The 21,394-nt window shown below is 45.1% G+C and overlaps 4 protein-coding genes and 1 long non-coding RNA gene across 6 annotated transcripts; 3 read left to right on the top strand and 2 right to left on the bottom strand.

Annotated features, from left to right (window-relative positions):
- Positions 1-1,107: 1,107 nt before the first annotated feature.
- Positions 1,108-2,004, top strand: LOC136546867 (uncharacterized). The gene has a single exon (XM_066538831.1). The coding sequence runs from the start codon at positions 1,219-1,221 to the stop codon at positions 1,579-1,581; it is 363 nt and encodes a 120-aa protein (XP_066394928.1). The 5' UTR covers positions 1,108-1,218; the 3' UTR covers positions 1,582-2,004.
- Positions 2,005-7,726: 5,722 nt separating this feature from the next.
- On the bottom strand, positions 7,727-15,257 carry LOC136546864 (syntaxin-132-like). 2 transcript variants are annotated; one of them, XM_066538829.1, is made up of 6 exons: positions 15,156-15,257; positions 10,779-10,858; positions 8,745-8,900; positions 8,432-8,488; positions 8,180-8,245; positions 7,727-8,059 (listed from the first exon to the last, which is right to left on the bottom strand). In XM_066538829.1, the coding sequence occupies exons 2-6, from the start codon at positions 10,824-10,826 to the stop codon at positions 7,892-7,894; spliced, it is 495 nt and encodes a 164-aa protein (XP_066394926.1). In that variant the 5' UTR covers positions 10,827-10,858; positions 15,156-15,257; the 3' UTR covers positions 7,727-7,891. The 2 variants fall into 2 exon arrangements, with proteins under 2 accessions (XP_066394926.1, XP_066394927.1); XM_066538830.1 differs by lacking the exon at positions 10,779-10,858 and having other exon boundaries at positions 15,156-15,212.
- Positions 11,595-13,491, top strand: LOC136546863 (GDSL esterase/lipase At4g10955-like). Its single transcript, XM_066538828.1, has 2 exons — positions 11,595-11,899; positions 12,447-13,491. The coding sequence occupies exons 1-2, from the start codon at positions 11,802-11,804 to the stop codon at positions 13,489-13,491; spliced, it is 1,143 nt and encodes a 380-aa protein (XP_066394925.1). The 5' UTR covers positions 11,595-11,801.
- LOC136544411 (protein FAR1-RELATED SEQUENCE 5-like) lies at positions 15,163-19,641 on the top strand. Its single transcript, XM_066536588.1, has 10 exons — positions 15,163-15,328; positions 15,682-16,193; positions 16,274-16,656; positions 16,771-17,234; positions 17,328-17,595; positions 17,670-18,007; positions 18,091-18,162; positions 18,260-18,331; positions 19,039-19,125; positions 19,267-19,641. The coding sequence occupies exons 1-10, from the start codon at positions 15,257-15,259 to the stop codon at positions 19,639-19,641; spliced, it is 2,643 nt and encodes an 880-aa protein (XP_066392685.1). The 5' UTR covers positions 15,163-15,256.
- A 401-nt stretch (positions 19,642-20,042) lies between these two features.
- LOC136546865 (uncharacterized) lies at positions 20,043-20,615 on the bottom strand. Its single transcript, XR_010781442.1, has 3 exons — positions 20,478-20,615; positions 20,268-20,393; positions 20,043-20,174 (listed from the first exon to the last, which is right to left on the bottom strand). It is a non-coding gene; the product is annotated as an uncharacterized lncRNA (long non-coding RNA).
- Between the last annotated feature and the right edge of the window lie 779 nt (positions 20,616-21,394).

Genomic DNA, 21,394 nt, shown 5'->3' with positions numbered 1-21,394 from the left:
AATTTTCAATGAATGCCAATTAAGGTTCATTGGCAAAGAGAAAGTTAAGAAACAGGGCAGTCAGCTCACAGCTAGAACCAGAGCGCTCAGGGACATAATCTTTATATCTCAGTTCTCTGTCTCAAAGAATATAACTCCTGAAAAGCTTAAAAAGAAAATGTAGTACACGAAAACCTCCACATTAACATTAGCATGATACCATGCTTGTTCAGTCATCATCATATCACTAAATTGAGTCCAGATGGCAAAATTCTTTTCTCGTTTCAAAAATCTGGAAAGGCGAAAGGTTTACCCTTTGATGAGTAGCGAGGGAGCTTGTAGGGTCCTAGACCCTCCAGTTCACCGCGCAAATCTCACCATCGGCGGAGTGCTCCACTCTTGGACGTACATGACACTATGAGCCATTTAGACTAGAATTATTTTGCATAATATGATGAATAAATCATATGGTAGTACTAGTAAGACTTGACTTGCGGCATTTATTTAGTTCATAAAAAAGATAATGATACTACCGTAAATAAATAGAACTCAAAGAGCAATAAAATAACTATACAATTACCTCAAACAAGATAAATAATGCTTTTAGAAAGACACCTCCGGACATTTCTTGATGATGAAATATCATCAGGAACAATATCAAGACAAATGTCGAGCCATTCAATCTTTCTTGTAACGTAGTCGACCTTAAACGAATTTTGACCTTAAACTGTACGCCTGCGCCGAATGATCCTCTTTCCGTGATTCCGTGTGCACGATGCGGCGTTCGCGGTGGCGATCTCGCAGAGAGCCAGAACGCTGATTCACTCGCGGCTCACGGAAAGACGGGCGAAACACCGAAACGGGAACTGCGCTAGCGTGGCCCTTCAACTCCACGCTGATGGGCCACACACACATCGGATGGGCCGAGATTCCCGTACAGAAAGACGGACGCGAAGATGCGCCGAACCTGTCGACTGGAGGGGACCGAAGCGAAGCGGCGAGGAAGCTGTCAAAGTCCACCAAAACCACGCCGGAAGTCGCAGGGCAAAAGCCGGCCGGCAACGCGTCGACCGAATCCACTAGTATCCCTCTTCCGCTCCTATAATAGACGGGACCTGCGCCCCGCACCCGACGAGAATTCCACACCCACCCACCAAACTGAGCAGCGCAGCGGCGGCCAGCGCCCAACTAATTTCCCCTTCTCCCTCGCGCATCCTCGATCTCGCTGTCGTCGTCGGCATGGCGACCGATGTGTTGCGCGCGCACAACATCCTGATGCCGGTGCCGCAGAGGATCCGGGCCGCGGCGGCGGCGCACCGGAGGTCTGCTGGTAGCGGCAACCACCACCCTGGCTCCTCCACGAGGAGGTCGCCGCCAGCTGGGACATCGTCTCCTGCGGCGGGCCGGAGACACCACGGCAGGAAGGCGAGGCCTACAGCGGAGGTGTACGCCGGGCCGGCGTTCTCGACGTCCCCCGACCCGAGCTCGCTGCCGCTACCGCAGTTCTCCGCTAGAAAGGCTGTAGCTGTGGCCGCCGTCGACGCGGCCGCCGCCGCCGCCGCCGCGACGCGCGACCTCAGGCTTATCCTGCGGCTGGAGTAGCCAGCTGGATACATATCTCGTCTGCTGGGTCAATTGGTGGCTTCGGTTTCTCTTATTTCTACTCCTATACTTAACTTACTACAGTCCTAGTCGACGCATGATCGATCGAGCTGCATGTTAGTTCTGGCTGCTCTCCTGGTATGTGTTCCGCGCTGCAGCGGCGAGGCTTCCGGCTCAGTTTTATTGTGTGGCCGGCGGCGAGGCACGCGGCGGCCGTGGGATCCCACCGCGACGGCGGTGCAGAATGATCGCAGCAATATACTCTGTACTGTGACGTGCAAGTAGATTGTAGTATAAGATAGGAGTATGTCATTATACTCATATGTGTAGAGTAACTGTGGGGGTTCATCCGTGTAACAAGTCATCAGCATGTAATCCTCTCCGTCTCTATTCATCAATACACATTTCTACATATTTCAACAATCGCTGCACAATCATCATTCGTTCTCTCTCACACCAACCGCTCCCGCCATCCAGCATCTTGTTTAAGGCCGCATCCTGTTGTAAGATAACTTAGGCATGGTCATCCTGTTGCAGCAAAATCACTGCCTTTTTTCAACGTAAAAAGTCTACTTAACCCCCACCTTTCATACTTGGTCTACTTCATCTCCAACCTGTTTTACCCCCTGAACTTTCTAAAACCGTCTATTTTACCTCCGGGCGGGCTTACAACGGGTTTGCTACAGTAACAACGGTTTACTACAGTACCGGTGGTTTTGAATTTTCTTATTTTTTATTTATTTTTGGTGAATTTTTTTTAAAATCATAGTAAATCATAGAAAAATCATAAAATGAAAAATATAATTTTATTGGACTCCACATGAGTAGATCTACGCAATGAATATATAATACGGTATGCTTTAGTACAAATTTTTTACTGTAGCCTTAGATTAATTGAAAAATCTAATTTTGTCTGTAATTAATTGGAATAATTCATAGCTACAGCTTCTATGGTCCAATTGTGGTAAAATTTTTATGGTACGCTAATTATTGTATGCTTGAACTATAGTACAAATTTCGTACTCATTGTACTATGTATAACTTAGTTATAGATAAATTTTAATTAATTACAGACAAAATTAGATTTTTCAATTAATCTAAAGCTACAAAAAAAAAATTGTACTAAAGCATACCGTATTATATATTCACTGTGTAGATCTACTCATGTGGAGTCCAATAAAATTAGATTTTTCATTTTATGATTTTTCTATGATTTTTCAAAAATTCACCGAAAATAAATAAAAAAAAAAGAAAATTCAAAACCACCGGAACGGTAGCAAACCCGGTGTTACTGTAGCACAACCGCCGCTGAAAAACCGCCCAAGGGTAAGATAGACGGTTTTAGAAAGTTCAGGGGGTAAAACAGACGGTTTCATAGTTGGGGGGTGAAGTAGACCAAGTATGAAAGGTGGGGGGTTAAGTAGATTTTTTCCTTTTTTCAACTCAAAGAAAGGGGTGGCTACGACAATGTAACACTGTGCCCTTGCGAGTTCCGGCTTGTGCTCGGCAAGCATTCAGCGCTCGCCGCCGAGGGCAGAGCCACGAAATAAAAACGAGGGAGGCCAAATACTATCTGATGAATTATTGAGGATAAATATCAAAAAAAATTCTTCAAATGGTGGAATTTTGTATACACAAGATGAGCTCACCAAGCATAGAGGTGCCTGCCCCCTCAGCCCCTTCCTCCCTCTGCCCCTGCTCGCCACCTATGGCGCCATTGCGCATTCCGCACCGCCCATTGTGGCAACACGCCCTCTCTGGTCGCCGGAGTCCCGAGTCCGTCGCTAGGCCACCGCCCAGCGCTCGCCGTGCTAGAGTTTGAGGTTGGAGAAAACAGGAGAGAGAACATAGAAGTTGTACCTAAGGCTCGTGGCGACGCGACCTCGCTGGCCGCTGGAGTCCCGGATCCGCTGCTCGGGCATCGCCCAGTGCTCGGCGTGCTTGGGTTTGAGGTTGGAGAAAACACGAGATAGAACATAGAAGGAGTAGTACCTAAGAGCATCTCCAATAGAACCCCTTTCTTCTTTCCGTTAAAAATTGCTATAGGGAATTGAGGAAACAGTAATTCTAATTTTAGGGGAAGGTTGCTTAAGCAGATTGAGAAAAAAAATCACATCCCTCTTCTCTCCGGTGACTCCCTCCACCCTCTTCTCTCTTGGTCTCTCGTGACACTCTCCACCCTCTTCTCTCCCTGTGGCCGGCAAGGGGGCACGGCCGGCGGCCGGTGCAGCGGCGGCGCGGCCGACCCGCGCGCCTGCCTACTGGGTGCGGTGACAGCATAAAAAGAGATTGAGAAAAAATACTAGCAGATCCCCTTTATTTGAGGTACTGAGAAAAAAATTAAGAAAAGAATATTAGAAAGGGGATTTGTTGGAGCATGTTTGTTTTCTCCAATTCTCTTTGTTGTTGGTTATATGAAAAGGAGATAGGTTTTTCCTTAATCTGATGGAGATGCTCTAAAGGGTGAGAGAGCGGGCGATACGAGTGCACTCGTGGGAGAGAAGTTGGGTCATAGGCTGTTGGGCCTTATTGGGCTATGGGGTGCAGTAGAAGAAAGTATGTTTTAGGCTCGACTCTTGATATTTCTCAGCACCTCAAATAAAGGGGATTTATTGGAGCATGTTTGTTTTCTCCAATTCCCTTTGTTGTTGGTTATATGAAAAGGAGATAGGTTTCCCTTAATCTGATGGAGATGCTCTAAAGGGTGAGAGAGCGGGCGATACGAGTGCACTCGTGGGAGAGAAGTTGGGTCATAGGCTGTTGGGCCTTATTGGGCTATGGGGTGCAGTAGAAGAAAGTATGTTTTAGGCTCGACTCTTGATATGGTATTCTTTTTTGCTTTATTTTCCTTTTTTATTAAATCGAAAACGCTTGAATTAGGGCGTTCGGACGGTTCTCTTTCCGTCGGACGCCGCATCCACCATTAACGCCATGGATCGAAATGAGTTGGCGCACCGCTTCGGGCTTCTTCGCACAGGCCCACACGACTCGCTCATTCTCCACTGCAAGGTCTAGCTCGCTACACCGCTGCATCCCTGCGTCGCCCTGCACATCCACCTTCCTCCTTTCCCTACACACTCCCTACGCCGCTGCATCCACCCACATGCCTTCCTCGTCGCTGTGCTTTGCTCTTAGGTGATCCCCACCAATCTTCGTTTCCTCCCATGGAAGGCGTTCATACATATGGACTGCACCCCGCGACTCCCCACTCCGCCTCATCCGCCACGGCTTCAACGCGCTGTTCTCACCCCGTCCTCTGCGCCACCGAGCTGCGCGGCGCCGACGAGCACACCGGTGACCTTCACGCACCACCCGCCCGCCCTCTTCGCCACCGCTGCCCATGCCGCCCCCACCCCGCCCTCTGTATGCCGTCGCCCAACTCCGTGTTGCTGGCGAGCACACCGGTTACCTCCACGCGCCGATGAGCCTCCATTCGCCGAAATTGCAAGGAGATGTTTGCGCTGAGAAGCGCATGTTGCAACTATATGTTTTAAGTGTTTTATGTGTTTCAGAGGTATGTTGCAAATGTTTCGTATCGTTGTTGCAAAAGTAGACATGGATGTTGCACACGTTGCAATGGTTATGCACGTATGTTTTTAGTGTATGTTCCAAATGTTTCATTTGTAGCAGACGTATGTTACAATAGTAGATCTAGATGTTGCATATACATGCATGTTGCAAGTGTATTTTTCAAGTGTTCGGGTGTTTCATACATCTGTTGCATGTTTTTTTATCTGGATGTTGCATATGTTTGCGACGGTTTTCAAGTGTTTTTAGGTATTTTTGTAAGTGTTTTCAGACGCATGTTTCAAGTGTTTCATATGTCTTCTTTTGTATGTTGCAACTATTGCATCTGGATGTTTTAAAAATAGATCGGGTGTTGCACATGGGATGCGCGTGGGAAGTGGCTGGAGGTGCGGGCGACGTCTGGGGCTGTGCGGGCGATGTCCGAGGCAGCGCGGGGCCACTGCTGGGGCGCTCGCTCGCAAGCGCGACGCGCTAGGGTGGTCGCTCGCTCGCTGACGCAGCAAGTTTGTTATTAAATACTCCCTTCATCCCAAAAAGAATGCAATTCTAGCATGGAGTGCCGCGTTTTAGTACCTTATAAGTTTGACCAATTATAGATAAAAAAGTAGCAATATTTATGATATCGAATAAATATCATTAGATTAAAAGTCATAATACGAATAACATTCCCTATAAAACTTGGTCAAACATGAATCATAATTATATATTTTTTTAGGACAGAGGTAGTAATCTACTGAATGCATTGAATACAAGCGGGCCCTGCCCAACACGAGAAACTACACTAATGGTGGACTCTTGTTGAACGTCGTGTGCTTGTTCACTTCGTATTAGATCCATAACGCGCGAGGTTTTTTCGACGACGATTGCCAAGGCAGCTTGTAGGCCTTGGCCCTCCTCTTCACTACGCAAAGCTCACCTTTCCAAGAGTACTGGACTCGGAAGGTTACTACGCGAAGCAGCATGGGCACGATGAGACCGAGGGTATCTGAGCGGTCCTGGTGCGGCTGCGTCACAGTCTCGAGGAGGCAGAACCTGGCGTTGCCCATATAGACGAGGCTGGCGCTCACGTGTCTCCTCCACATTTGCCTGAACAGCAGGTCCCTCCCGCACTTGCAGGCCGGCTCCGCCCCACCACGGCGGTCGTCCACCACCCGGCACGCGGCAAGTCGCCCCCTGTGCCGCGAGCAGAGGCCGACCCACGCGTCCAGGTCGCGGACGTAGTACGCCTCGCCGTGGAACGGCAGGACCCAGTCGCCGTGGCGCGCCCACTCCAGGCGCTCGGCGTCGAAGGAGAACGTCCCGGTCATTTACACGGACAGGAACACCGTGGCGCCGTCCGGGTGCACGGCGTGGGACACGACGATGTGGTCCATCTTGAACGGCGGCCGGGGGAGAGCCTCCCACTGCCAGGTCCCGTAGTGGCGCTGCGGCTCGGGGCCGAGCCTCTCGAAGACGCAGCGCTCCTTTCCATAGCTGGGTTCGTCGGCGCTCGTGTCCAGGGCATAGACGGTGCCGCCGATCGCCCAGAACGCGTCGTACTTCTTGGGTGAACGGGGGGGGGGGGGGGGGGGGGGGGGGGGGGGGGTGGCGGACACTAGCCGCGTTCTGGCGTCGAAGATGAAGTTAACGGCCGTGCTGGCTCGGTAGAAAGAGCCGCTGTCCAGTCCAACGATCTTGGTGCCCGCGGCGACGAACTCCGGGCACCCTCTGGTGGCCAGGCGGGCGACGAGTTTGCGGTGGCGAAGACGGCGAGCCCTGGAATCCACGTCGTACTCGGAGTCGAAGCGGGCTTGAGCGGCGAAAGAATCCACGCTGCCCTCAGACTCGGAGGAGAGACGGAGCAGGAGTCGTCGTCCGCGTCCTCGGAGTAGGCATCGTCGGAGTCGAAATTGTCCTCGTTCAACTTGTATATGCTCACCCCAGAACTGCCGTCGTGATTGCTTAGTATGTAGAGGCTCCGCCGCCTTCGCCGCTGCTGTTTGTCGCCGTCAGATCTCCGCGGTGGCCTCGCCATCTTCTTGGTAAGATTTTTGTCAATGTCCTTTCGTATCTCTAATTTGCTGTATTATAGCCTGACAGTTGCTACTGCTAGTCACGACGACTGGCCGGTTCAGGCCTCCCTGATCGGCAAGAGCCCATTATATACCTTTGCCTTGCCGTACGCGGAGGCGGCAGGTTTACCATGCCGAGTTTGAGTCGGATTCGGGCATCCTTACCTGAAAGCTTTCCCCAAAGGCCAAAACAGAGTTGGATTCGTGCATCCTTACCTGAAAAGCTTGAAAAACAGACCTGCCTTCGTTCATCCTTACCAAAAAAAAAAGTATTCGTACGTGTTTATTCCGGTTCTACTCTTGTGGTGATTTCTAAGAAAGTGATCACAGTCCTACTACAAACATATTAATGTATAAAAAATCTGCAGAAAAAACCAGCATGATAAACTGAAATTTCATTTGTTTGCAATAATCTACTTCCACGGTAAAGATTTTGGTTTTCATGACACTTTGGTACTAAAAGTTAGATGCTAAAAGTTAGATGCTAGATAAAAGATCGTGTGTCACAACTGGATAGGAAACTAATGCATGGAAATAATAAAATACTACAACAAGGATGCTAATCACGTTAAAGATTTTGGTTTTCATGACACTTTGGTACGTACTCTTACATGAATAAGGCTGAATGATATAGCCGAGAGAATTAGTTGCAACTTACACGAATTATAAGTAGACTAGTACGTTTATAGTACATGCAACAGAAGATTGTATTTGTTTTTCCCTGCTCCTCCTTACTTAGATTTAGCCCATGGCTTTAGAATCGAAAGCACAACTATGATGACAATTACCAGCAGAATGCTAATCGCAATCATCATGCACTTTCTCGACTTCTTCCGATAGCTCTTTGCTTCGCGGAGCGCTTCAGTACCAGTTACCACATGGTTCACAGCATTTTGAACCTGACGGTGGAAATTGATCAGCGCTCAAACTTGACAATTTTCCAGTAGCACTGATTAAATTCAGTCTCTTTTCTTTTCCAGTTACATATACTAATCAGACCAAGAAGTGAAGTTACAAACCTGATTCTCTATGTCGTCTAGAACCTCTCCTTGTGCATCAACGAGTACTGCCATGTCTGCAAAAATCTGAAAATAAACAGTACACGCCTTGGTTTAGTGGCCATGGGAATCTGGAAATTGATGTCATCAATTATGTTCCTGTTATAGATTATTAGATTATAAATAGTAGTAAACATTGTTATCTTGTAACAAAATATCTAAGTTGATGTTTTTGAACAACTTCGTCTAAGCTGCATTCTTGCCAGAAACTACCTGCTGCAGTTCAATGTCCCTCTCCCTTTCTGGCTTCTCATCCCTCTCAAAGGAATCCTGTCATAGAATTAACCGAACCGACAGCGGTTCCAACAAGCATATTAGTAAATTATCATGAAGACAGCCGCTACAAATTTTGCACTGAAAATTTGGTATCTCTGTTTTTGCAGGTTATATATCCCAACAGGAAAGTCAGTTAGCTTCAAAGCCAGACATTCTGACATGGCCAAAAATAATTGTTACAGTCTGAGTTCCCAGTATGAAAACTAGAATAAAAAGGAGAGACGATCTTGCAAGAACGAACTGCACATACCGTCAGAAGATTGTTCATCTTGTGGTCCTCGGAGAAAGAGACGGGGGAGCCTTCCCTTGGGTTTCTCGTGCAGCAGTGCGAAGAACAGCAAGCCGCCGATGAAGAAGGAAACGGTGTATTCAGAGGACTTTGGAGAAGCCGTTGTGACGAGGATAGCTAGCAGGAGTAGTAATAAACTATAGTCAGCAAGGATGATCTTGGCGACGGCGGTCAGCACTAGAAGCCATTAACTAGCAAACAACCGGGTTTAGCAACTAACTAAATAGACTTAATGCCTATTCAATGGTAATGACTACGCTGCTAACGGATGGAAGAATGCACGGCGTTCTCCTTCGGTGGTCTCCCGGTCATCCCCAGCGAAGACACGGCCGTGTTTATTTATTCACTTTTCTTTTCTGATGAAAGAATGCTATTTCTTCTCTATAAATAAATAATCTTTATTATTATTACTGATCCTCGAATCGCCATGAGTGTGTGGCGCGTGGGCTACTGGGCTCCATATGTCGCCCGGGTTTAATGGGCTGGGCTGGTATCGGTCAGTATCCTACCGGTGATGTGGCAGATGCTCGGTGGCTAAAGAGGCTGTTGGGCTACATTGGGCCTCATTATTCCAGCGCGAGCGAGATGTTCTGCAGTTCGAATGTTCGATCGGATGTACTCCTACGTTCTGCCTAGCAAGTATAGTTAAGTTCGTATTATTAGCTGTGTATTAGATTAGCAATGCACATAGACACAAGTGCTTGTCATCACAGGATCCAGCTGCTCTCGATGGACGAGCAAGCCGGACGAGTTGACGCACAACCGAGAGAGAGAGAGAGAGAGAGATAAAATCAACGGACACTTTTTTTTTATCTTGGATAAATGCTAATTGTCTAAATCTATATATCTAATAATAAAGAGATAAAATCCTATTTTTTTGTCCGGACATCCCTTAACTAACTCTGTGAATATGAAAAACCGTCTATAGCCCTTCTCTTTATAATAACTAGGAATCCTAATCCCATTAGATCTCTCCGATTTCGGGTGAATAGTAATCTTAATCAAATAGAAAAAATATAATAATATGAACAACTAGGAATCTTAATCCAATTAGATCTCTCCAACTCCAAGTAACCGAAATAGGAATCTTAATCCAAATACAAAAATATAAGAATAGAAATCTAATAAAGAGGAAAGAATGGTATAATTTCTTTGTTTCGTTTCTTTTCTGTTCTTTTTTCACTTTTCTCTGGTTTGTCCGTTTTTACTTGCTCCGAGTACGTGTTGCATTACGTTCATTTGGACGCTTTTCACTTGGCTCCAAATATGTTCTGATTTTTTTCCTTGGCCATTTTCTAGAGTACATTCCAATTTTTGTCATAACTGTTTTCTACTTGGCTTCGAGTATGCTAAGAGTTTTTCTCATGGATGTTTTTGACACTACCTCGACTTTTCTGATTTTGTTTTCATTGTTTTCTCCACCTGGTTTTTTTCGTGTTCTAATAAATATAATAAGAGTAAAAACAAATAATAAATAAGAGATCACATCCATTTTAATCTTTGACTCTTTAGAAAACAATAATTTTTACCACTAATTTAATTTAATCTTTGACTCGAACTCATGACCCGTGCTATAACTCACTACGTATTGGATCCCGTTGCAATGCACGGGCATGTTTGCTAGTTGAAAATAAAAAAAAGGACATTGTTCATAAACTCAACGGTTCACCTCATATTTATTTTATCTACCTACATAAAATTATTATCAGGAGATATAAGTTGAGAAAAACAAAATAGAGAGCTCCGGCAATTGCTCTTGCAGGGTGATCTGGCCGACTGGCCCTGCTGCCAGCCTCCGCCTCTTCCATGCGTGATCTGGCCATTGCCCTTGCAGGGTGACTAGGTGAGGAGGATTCAAGATCAGCCTGAATCGGTTAAAAGACACGTGCCCTTAACGAGGAAGGTTCGGAGTAAAATTAAATCGATTTGCATGCAAGTATTTTATTTGCGATTAATCCACTAGCCTGTTAAATTAACCAGGTCACCAGCGCATACCTTAGCGACCGAGACAATGTACGTCCTCATCACGCGTAGTAAGGCCATGTCTGCAGCCTATGGTCGTTCCAAACATGGAGCTGCCAAAATAAAAAATGAAAAAAACCTCCAATTGATGTGACTTTTTAATTGGAATCTGAATCTCCTACTACCAACCCGGCAGCCAATGCCTGCCGAGTGCCGACCAATGGAGCCCCATTGACCCGCCCCTAATAAGCATAATATAAGTTGAAAGCTATATATCGTATGAACGTCAGAGCCTTTGAGGTATAGAAAAACAATACTCCCTCGGTCTAAAAGAAATAATCTAGCTTTCCCAGAAATCAAATAATCCTAATATTAACTATAGGTTATAAAAAATACTATCAATATTTATATTTTAAATAGATTGATTATAACAATATACTATTTCATAATTAATCTCGTATTAGTTATTACGCGTAGACATAAAACTTGTGATTGTTTTTTTTTTTGGGAAAACGATATTTTTACTTTTCCTGGAACGGAGGTAGTACTCGACCTACTACGAAGATGCTCCAGTGGACCGGACGACTGTCGACTGGTGAACTACTTTGTTGCACAACTTGTGCTTATCAAGGTGCATTGACAGAGTCAACAAACACACGGAAGACCTAGCTTGTAGTACTAACTACTAATTAAATTAAAGCCACCATCTGTTCTTTATTTAGTTGGGCCTTGATAGGTCTCGTGGATCCTTGGAGAGCTAGCAAGTGTTCATAGTAAACGCCGCAATTGTGATGTCAACGCGGAGCCCTAGCGGAACTAGTCTTAAGTGCACTTCAACTTGTGCACATCGAGACACAGCACATTGTTATATATGTGCAGGACACAGTGATCGATCTTTCACGGCAAAGCACGCAGGCACAGGCACGAGCAAATACAACAGCACGATACTTGCTCTCTGCTGCATTGTTGCCTTCTTAGCTGCTGAGTGCTGATCATCATCGCCGGTGCCTCCGATCCGATCCTCTTCCTCAGCTCGATCGCATTATATTGAACGCCATGGGTTCTGCAGGCAAGGTATTCGCGGACTCCGGCCCGATGCATATGATGACGAAAATTGGCGCGGCTTCCTCTCCAACGGCGGTTGAGATTGACTGGTATGTACGCACGCACGCAGGCTCAAGATGCATATGATGCATCACACGTCTTCCTATGCTAGCGGCTCTATTCTCATTACCCTCAGTTTGGGGTATTTTTTACCAACTAGGACTAGTTATTAGCTAGCTAGAGTCAAAAATCAATGGCTTAAATTAACTAAGTTTGATTATGTACAATTGACTAAAACTAGTGGAAGGCTTGACTAGAAAATTAACCCATCACCTATTAATCCTCTGTTTGGATAGGTTAGAGTAAATAACTAAATTTTAGCTCTGGCTAATAACTAGCTAGCCCTTGGTATCAAACAAGCTCTTACTCAAAGTCACTTGTCTTAAGTTATACCCTGCAATTTACGAACTGCTGTCTTAAGTTATACCCTGCAATTTATGAACTACTGTACTACTATAACCGTCCAGGATCAATCCTCCTTTTACGCTTTAATTCATGGACTAGATATATATGTTCTGTTGCAATACACGGGCACGTTTGCTAGTAAATATAACGTGTCTTAAGTTATACCCTGCAATTTACCTTTTTATCTTTCAGGGACATGGAGGAGCACCGCCGGTGCATCACCGCCTGTCTTGTTAAAGGCACTTACCTTCTAGAGAGCGAGCGAGCCAATTGCTGGGAGGACGACGCCAATACCGAGCACCTCGCGCCGGCGTGGTGGGAGAGCTTCCACTTCCGCCGCCACCGTGTGCTTGCGTGTGTGTGCGAGTGCCTCCTGTGCAAGATCGGCCACCACATCCTTGCAGCCAGAAGCACGCCCTTCATCTACGGAGCTATCTTCGAGTACGTGCCACCGGCCGGCGCGCCCCGCCACCCGTCGGCTCCAAGCTACGTCGTCGCCTTCCGAGGCACCATGCGACGGGATCCCACAACGCTGGGCGACATGCGCCTCAACCTCAGGATCCTGCTCAACGAGCAGCACTTCTGCGGCCGCTTCAGCCATGCACGCTCAAAGGTGGAGGAACTCCTCAACTCCATCCCCAAAAATGGCGGCGCCGGCAGCAGCAGCGGGGTGTGGCTCGCGGGGCACTCGCTTGGCGCGTCGATAGCGTTGGATGTGGGGCGCCATATCATGACCGAGTATGAGCTGAAACTCCCGACCTTCCTATTCAACCCGCCACAGGTGTCGCTGGCTAGCCTGGCTCCGGCGATCAACAAGCTGCCCATCGCAGAGGTGGCGAAAAAGGGCGTGCACGCCTCGAGCTCCGCCGTGAAGCACGTGCTGGGGAAGACAGTTCTGAGGCCCCACAGGAGGAACATGGAGGAGAAGTTTGAGCGGCTGTCGCCGTGGGTGCCGAATCTGTACGTGCACCCGCGGGACGTCATCTGCAGCGGCTTCATCGACTACTTCGAGCAGCGGGAGCGCCACCCCCGCGTGGCCGCATCGGCTACCCTAATGTCGTACCGGGATATGTGCCGCTCTGCTATCGGCAAGCAGAATGATCGCCCGCATCTCCTACCATCCGCGGTACTGTGGAAGAACCAGAGCTCCCAAGGCAACCCACACGAGCTCCGGCAGTGGTGGCAGCCCCAAGGCCCGGAATTGGAGTTGACCAGCCAGTTATACAAGTGGTCTTGAGTATTGACCGGTCTTATACATGCTTGTTCCCATCTATTCGATCCCGTGGATGCTCAATATCAAAAAAAAAAAAAATCCAGTGGATGTTTGTAGTTTTAATTTGATGTGTTAGGACAAAGTATATTGGTGGTTGTTTCATAGATTATGGTCTTATGCTGTGCCACTAATCATGCGACATTGAATAACCAACTCATACATTGAATAATCTTTTAAGTTGCCTTATAGTAATTCAGTTATCCTTAATTTGTACAATCAACAAAAAAGGTTATGGGTTGTGTGGCAATACTAAATTGTACAATGATGAAATAGTTGTCTTATAATTCTAAATTTTTTCTTATGATGTGGTCACTTCACAATCACCTCTTTCCCTTACCTTTCCCTCTCCTCCACGTCATAAAAATTCCTATATGGCATTGTATGAGACGGCCTTTGACACTACTAACATGTAACAATATACCTGCCCTAGAGACAAACAAGTTCGATATGTAACATGTGTTAGAATTTATATGAGCTAGTTTCTCTGAGCCCATATGCAGAAATTCTAATAAATCTCAAAGGTGAATTGCACATGTTCTCTAATGAACTTTAATGTTCAAGCCCAAGAGTAGAAGTAAAATGTGCAAAATTAATTAGTATCATATTGCTAGTTGACATGAAGGTATGATGTCTCTATCTCTCTCTCTCTCTCTGGTTACTAAATAATATTGAGTACCCGGGCCCCCGCGCACGCCCGAGAGTCCCAGCCAGCCAAGAGTGCGTCTCGTGAGTCCCTCCCTGCCCGCATCCTAACCCCAAGCGCCGGCCCGCACGAGGGGAAAGGAGCCAGGGAAACCGCGTACCCTGTCCCACGTTCACAGGCGAGGAAACCGTCGCTGACCACGCGCACCAGACGAGACCGCCGAGCAGCCTGTACACCGGCGAAACCCTACCGCGCCACCGACGAGGCTGCTATTGGGGGGCACACCAGAGGCACGGACCCGCCCGGAAGCCCCTCTTCTTCTTCGTCTTTGAGGCCGGCACCCCTCTTCATCCTCGCGGACGGGCGGTGGCCCGTGAATCGCGCGAGCTCACGAGAAGCGGACAGGCGGCGGCGGCGCGAGCTTGGGCGAGGCGGACAGGCGGGTGGGCGGCGGCGCGAGGTCGGACGGCCGAGGAGCCCCCGTCGCCAGAGCCGCGGTGGCCGCCGAGACGCCGCTAACCCTCCCCTGCCGAGAAATCTGCTCGCCGAAACAGCGCACCAGGTGTGAATTACATGAATTGTGAGCTTGTTTACATCAAATTAAAAAATCTGAGTGAACGAGATGAATTTTAGCTTGTGGAGCAATGCTTCTGCGGGTGATGTCTTAACTTCTTCACTTCTAGTGGATTAGATCAGAAGTAATAATGGGTGCTTGTTTTATGTTTGACATGGCAATAATTTATGGCTATACAGTAATCCTTATATGTTTCCGTGATGTTTCTCAGATTAATTATTATTTGAATGAATCGAAGCTCCGCCACTAGTCAGTAAAGTTATTCAGTCAGAATGGGTTGCCGGAAGCAGTTGTTTGGGGAGGAAAGCAATTGTAAAGGGGCTGTGACTGAATCATCAGCATCGCAAACAATGCACACGACAAATGTGGCTGTGGCAGATGGAAGATCAGGACAAGGTCACGATAGCTTACCGGCATGTATTTCAGAAGGTGGAACATCATCGTGCACACCAGGCCGTAACGAGGATGTTGTGGCTGGCATTTCAGAAGCCGGAACATCATCCAGCAGAGGCATGTTCTCACCAATGGTAATAGTTACAGAAAGCGAGAACGCTACACCAGATGCCGAAAAGAAGTACACCCATGTGAGTAGCTTGTTTGTGACATTTGAATAAGAAGTTCGAAGATTCTGCTATGTGAATATGAAATAAAATTAGGTTTCAAAATTACCAAATGATCAAAGTTGTGATGATGGGATTCAGAAAATAGAGATGAGAAGTATTCAGACTTGAGAAATAATGAAAAAAGTAAATGTACAAACTTGACATAGGCTGTAATGTGCATGCTTACAATATTTAGATTGAGGAACCAGACATGTTGAGGTCTTATATAGGCTGAAATTCACTGTAATATATTTTGACTGAGATAAAAATTCGAGCAATTTTGCATTGCCTCTTGGTGGAAAATGGAAATATCTAATTGCATATGTTGTATGCAGAAAGAAGACATTGATCCTGCCCTCATTCCTAGGCCTGGGATGTCATTCAGAAACCGAAAAGAGGCCAGGGCTTTCTATGAAGCGTACGCCGAGGAGGTTGGATTCAATTTGAGCTATGGAAACAGTAAAACATATTCATATATTATACAGTGCAGCAATGAGGGGGTTCATACTTACTTTAAAAAAAATGAGGAGCTGCGTGTTAGGAACAATACCACAAAGAAGACACACTGCATGTCGAAGATGAAGCTTAAAAGAATTTATGATGAAAACAAGAATGAAATATCAGTGGTGATTGAGCAAGTGGATCTAATGCATAACCATCCATGTCTTAAAAAGAAAGAAGAAATAATAAATATGAGATCACACAAGGAAAAGGATCCGGTATTACTTGAGTTTGTTGATGACCTCCAAGCAGCGGATGTCCCGCATCATAGTATACAGAACATTGTTAGGGACATGCATGGGGGAGGTGAGAACGTTCCAATGACCAGGCGGGATCTTGAGAACAGGTCAGTGTGTGCCAACTCTTATACCATCCAGTAAATAGGTACTGTCGATTACATCTGTGTAATAGTAACAAATTTTGCAGGAAGGCGGCTAATGTGAGGGCAGAACATGCCAATGACATTGCGAAGCTTCTAGAATTCTTTGAAGACTGCAAGGCGCAGAACCCACAATTTTGTTGGTATGTCAAGATCGATAAAGAAGGGATGATTCATAGCTTATTCTGGAGTCACGCTAGCATGCAGGCAGAATATAATGATTTTGGAGATGTGATGACATTCGACACCATGCACAAGACAAATATATATGAGAAGCCACTAGCTATGTTTGTGGGTGCAAACCATCACCTACAGAACACATATTTTGGATGTGCGCTGTTAGGCGATGAGACAATAGAAACATTCCAATGGGTATTTCAAGCTTTCAAGAAATGCATGGGAAGACATAGGACTAGGTGCATTATCACAGGTAAAGTAAAACTATTTTAAAAAGTGGAAAACACCTTGAAGGTAGAATGAAAAACAATTTCAAGCTGTTTTGGTTGTATTAAGTTAACGATCCTCATGCTCCTATGTGTGGCAGATCAGGATCAGGCAATGGAAGTGGCCATAGGACTGGAATTCCCTGGTGTCATCCACAGGATTTGTCGGTGGCATGTGGTTAACAAGCATATGCCGAACCTGAATGAGATATTCAGCCTTTATGAGAAACAACACTTCAAGGAAAAATTCAAGTCAGTGCTGAACCACCCCCTGACACCCGCCGAATTTGAGAGAGCATGGGAAGAACTGATAACAGAGTTTGATCTGCAAGGAAATGCCACTATGGAGAGCTTATTCCGGCAACGAGCTAGGTATATCCCAGCTTTCTTTAAAGATGATTACTGTGGGATGATGACATCGACACAGCGTAGTGAGAGCAGTAACTATGCGATTAAGAAGAATTTTGTGGGAAAGCAGACATGTTTGCACAAGTTTGCAAAGCGTACTCTAGATTTCATGCAGACACGGAAGATGAAGGAGGGAGCTGAAACATACCTTGCAACGGTAAAACTAATTTAAACATTGAATGTTCTGTGATTGAAATGGTAGTACACTATGCAAAAACTTATGTTTCGATTGTGTCGTTTGTTGATGCAGAGCAAGACACTTACCAAAAACAAATGGCCATTTGAGGTTCAACTAGGAAGGATATATACACGGGCAGTGTTCAGAAACTTCGAAAAAAAAATGGTCAATTGCACCGCATACAACATAGAGGATGATCCAGAGCTAGGCGAGCATTGGTACAGGGTTTGTCACACGAATAGGTCAGAAGTGATAAGCTGGGGACAACACAAGTTCAAAGTGAAGGCAGATAAAGTCAACGGGGCATACAGTTGCGAGTGCAGGGAGTGGGAGCACACAGGTATTGTGGAAAGACACTAGTATCTTAAAGGATTCATGGAATTATGTCGGTACTGAAAGTTGTTGTCGATGCAGGACTATTTTGCGTGCACCTTTTGCGTGCCTTCATTCATGTCCAAGTAGACAAGATTCCACGTGAATACATTTTTAAGCGCTATACAAGGTTCGCTAGGAGGGAGGTTGACTTTGATACGAGCGACAAGCTTCTAACCGGGGAGGACGGCAACACACAAAGCTATAGAACAAAGACTCTAATACCAAAAGCTATGAAGGCGATCAGATCAGGGAGCATGTCTAACGCTGCTTACAGAAGATTGCTCGAAGTTTTAGAAGATGTCACGAGGGAAATAGACAATATCCCCCCAGACATTGGTGCAGAAGCAAGGAAGGGACAAGGTCCATCAAGGACAGAGGTAAAGACATGTTAGTAAAATAAGAACTATTTTAATGTACATATAGTAATAAAGGAGGTCTCTAAATTATATATGGCATGTAGGACAATTCTAGAGATAGCAGCAGCGACGATGACATTGAAGAAGGAAGATGTGAGGAGACAAGGATAACACGGGTATGTTTTTTTTACATTTAGTAATGAAGCAAGTGGGGGTGAACCTTAGTGAACCATATATGTTAATTCTGGACTATATATTTGGAATTGTGGACAGAAAATTTTACCAGCTGCGAACCAGTTACTACATGGAGGTTGTTCAAAACAAATGAAGGCAGCAGAAATAAAGGTAAAGGTTAAATGGAGATGTGGATTTTGGTTTATTTCAAATGCTATATCAGATCCTATATTACTGCTGCCTGAAATCTGACCATAGCACTTAGGTATTTTAGAAATAGAAAAAATAAAGTTAGTTGTACAATATGTGTCAGTTTGCTTGTGATTGCAATGGAACATCTGAATCCTATTTTTGATCCCTGCCAAGAAAAAAAAATTTGAGAATGAGTTGGTAAAGAAAAAAATGTGTAGGGGAAGTAGCTGGTTTAAGATTAGTCATATAATTCCTTGTTTAGGAAGTTGTATTAACTAGTTACTAAGAAACACATTTCATTAGCAGTAGTGCTCCATTGTTTCCATTTCAGTTGACAAGCATAACTGATTAGCTTTAGATTTTGTCATGCTTGACAAGCACAACTACAAGTTAACTAGTTATTCATTTAATCTGAAAAATTGGTGAATCAGTGTGGAGACTACCATGTTGACTTGATGTTATCACATAATTTTTGTGAATTACACCATCATGAATGAATGCAACATATGGCATAGTTCATGTGCTCTACTGTATTTGGCTTGATAATGTACCATGATCTTCATGCTGATCTGAAATAAATCTGTAGTAGCATAGACATGATTATAGGCTTTGAAGTGAATTGTAAAAAAGGGTTGATGTTGATTTTTGTTGATTCTATGGACTGCTAAATGAAAAACATGTGCCAGGAATCTGGGACCGCATGTAGAGTTGAGGCTAGCCATGTGCTGAATTGCAATAAAGAAATAGGGAAGAAAAAGGCAGCAGCAGCAACAGTGAAGAAGGGTCACAACATGAACAGGTAGATGAGCAAACATGGAAATCAAGAGACGTTGGGCACTAGTTGATGTGTGCATTTGTTCTTACTCTGAAACTTATATTCTAAAGGATTGACAAACCTGATTTTGTGTCTGCAGGATGTGACAACATTGATAAACCTGGTGCCTCCTGAAAAAGCAAAGCCTAAGGGCAGGAACAAGACAGAGTCAGAGAAGGCAGCAGTAACCCTTGGAGCATTAGGCGAGAAATTGGGCACGAGAAAGTGCAAGGCTTGTGGGCAGTACGCTACACATAATGCGCGGACGTGCCTCAGCTTGGAACATAATAGAATGAGGCTTGAAGAAATGAAGAACAAAAAGAGAGGGAGGCCACCAGGCGCTAAAAATAAAAAGGTAAGCTGGGAGCATGTTACTGATCGCGACGAGGAGGACAATAGAGTGAAGACACGACAGAAGGTAGTCGCAGAAAACACCTATACTGGTCTAGATAGTGACAACGAGGGAGAAAAATGAAGAGGATTGCAGGGAGTAATACAAAGTGAGTGGTTGGAGGGGCCATGCGTCACGGCAAAATGCTATGAGAAGGGGTTGCTACGATGTGATGAAGTTTTAGCTGGTGGTATGATTTATCAATCATTGAAAATATTTTTTTCTAAAAGTGTCAGATTCAGAATCTGGTCATAATACTCTAATGTGCATTGCAAGTGGCGTGTGTTCTGACATTTGGGATGTATAGGTAATTTGATGTCGTCTAATGATTGATGAAACTGGGCATGCCCATTGTTATGCATGTTGCAAATGTAAGTTAAGTTTCATGATGAACAGAAACTAGTGATACATACAAAGAGGAGCTTTAGAATAATTACTGTTATGAAAAGAAAGTGCAAAAGAAATGATATTGACCAGGCGATTGGCGGACGGCTCCGGCGGCCACAACATTTACCTTTCAGTACATCAATGCACTTATTGCTCACATTGTTTTCTCTATTTTATCTATTCTTCCGATTCTTACTTGTTGCCTCTTCCCCTTCCTCCTCTACCTCATCCTGCATGATTTTAATCAGCACCTACTGTTACCTCTCACAACCTCTATATAATATTCCCTTTAACTAACTAAAGTCTTGAGGATCACCACTCACCTTGGTTATCTGACCCTTGGTTGATCCATTCCGTGCCAATAGTGGTGGTAACTCGCCGTCTACCAGGCATAGGTCCTCATAAATTTGTATTCCATGCCAGTGCCGCCAGTTGAATACATCTTCTTTCTTTATGATTTGAAACTTTGTTAGTATACTCATCACAAAACTCACAATCAAAACAAAACAAAATGGATTCATGCAAGCTATTACCTTTCCATCCTTTCCCTTGCTGATGCCCATTCCATTTTGCATTTTGTCCTCAATTTCTTCCTTCCAAGATTCCTTTCTTATTCCCTCCATATCGTGTTGTCTGTAGTACGAATGACTAACCAGGAAGTAGCAATGAAGTAATGTGATATGGATGCGTACTTGCAACCATTTGGTCTTGTTCATGCCTTTATATAAGCACTCTGTAACGTCTTGTTCGCACTCGCGCTGCTTCCACAGGCCCATGCAGCGGCGCAAGAGCGTGTCCGCGTGCTCATTCTCGTGCATGCCATGTCTTGATATCATGCATTGGCATAGGACCAAGCCATGGTCACACCGGCACAGGACCAAGCCGGGCTATAAAGGTGGATAAATTTCTATTCAAAGTACCATAAATAGTATTTTTAGGTGGATCCATGCATGTGCTTTATTCCCAAGAGTTTGCATGGCTTGGTTCACTAGTGACAAAACATTTTCGGTTATTTCCCAAGAGTTATTTTCCCTAATTATTTTAAATAAATAAGACCTAAATTGCCTTAACATTCTCTTTACAGGGGTGGTAGTTAACTTAATTGCCAAAGGGTAAAACTGCTTAGCAAAGAGTTATCCGAGCTTCCCTGGAGGCATTTTTCTTATTCATGGTGCTATTAATTTCCATTTAAATTAAAGACGTCTGCAATAATAGGCATGCTATATTAAGACGAGTTTGACTCGTTACATGTGATCTAATCACTCGTTACTACTTGAAGCGAACCATATTCATGTGGGTCCTCACATTTTTCATTACAATATTTCCATATACAATTTCACATAATCCGTCTGCCGAGACATGAACAATACTTGTCTGATGTTTTTTTCCAACCATGTATTCTTTATACAATAAACACATCTGCATGGAACAATTTTGTTGCTTTTCCATT

Source organism: Miscanthus floridulus, chromosome 3 (genome assembly GCF_019320115.1).
Source record: "Miscanthus floridulus cultivar M001 chromosome 3, ASM1932011v1, whole genome shotgun sequence".
NCBI lineage: Eukaryota > Viridiplantae > Streptophyta > Magnoliopsida > Poales > Poaceae > Miscanthus > Miscanthus floridulus.
The sequence above is the reverse complement of the archived record's forward strand: the minus strand, read 5'-3'. Positions and strand labels throughout refer to the sequence as shown.

Bases quoted from the DNA above. Each gene is read 5' to 3' on its own strand.
- LOC136546867 (XM_066538831.1), top strand. From the start codon at position 1,219: ATGGCGACCGATGTGTTGCGCGCGCACAACATCCTGATGCCGGTGCCG.
- LOC136546864 (XM_066538829.1), bottom strand. From the start codon at position 10,826: ATGGCCTTACTACGCGTGATGAGGACGTACATTGTCTCGGTCGCTAAG. The intron at 8,901-10,778 runs GTATGCGCTGGT...TACTCCTGCTAG, and splicing joins ACATTGTCTCGGTCGCTAAG to CTATCCTCGTCACAACGGCT. The intron at 8,489-8,744 runs GTATGTGCAGTT...ATTCTATGACAG, and splicing joins AGATGAACAATCTTCTGACG to GATTCCTTTGAGAGGGATGA.
- LOC136546863 (XM_066538828.1), top strand. From the start codon at position 11,802: ATGGGTTCTGCAGGCAAGGTATTCGCGGACTCCGGCCCGATGCATATG. The intron at 11,900-12,446 runs GTATGTACGCAC...TTTATCTTTCAG, and splicing joins ACGGCGGTTGAGATTGACTG to GGACATGGAGGAGCACCGCC.
- LOC136544411 (XM_066536588.1), top strand. From the start codon at position 15,257: ATGTTCTCACCAATGGTAATAGTTACAGAAAGCGAGAACGCTACACCA. The intron at 18,163-18,259 runs GTATGTTTTTTT...AATTGTGGACAG, and splicing joins AGGAGACAAGGATAACACGG to AAAATTTTACCAGCTGCGAA. The intron at 19,126-19,266 runs GTGAAGAAGGGT...TTGTGTCTGCAG, and splicing joins AAAAGGCAGCAGCAGCAACA to GATGTGACAACATTGATAAA.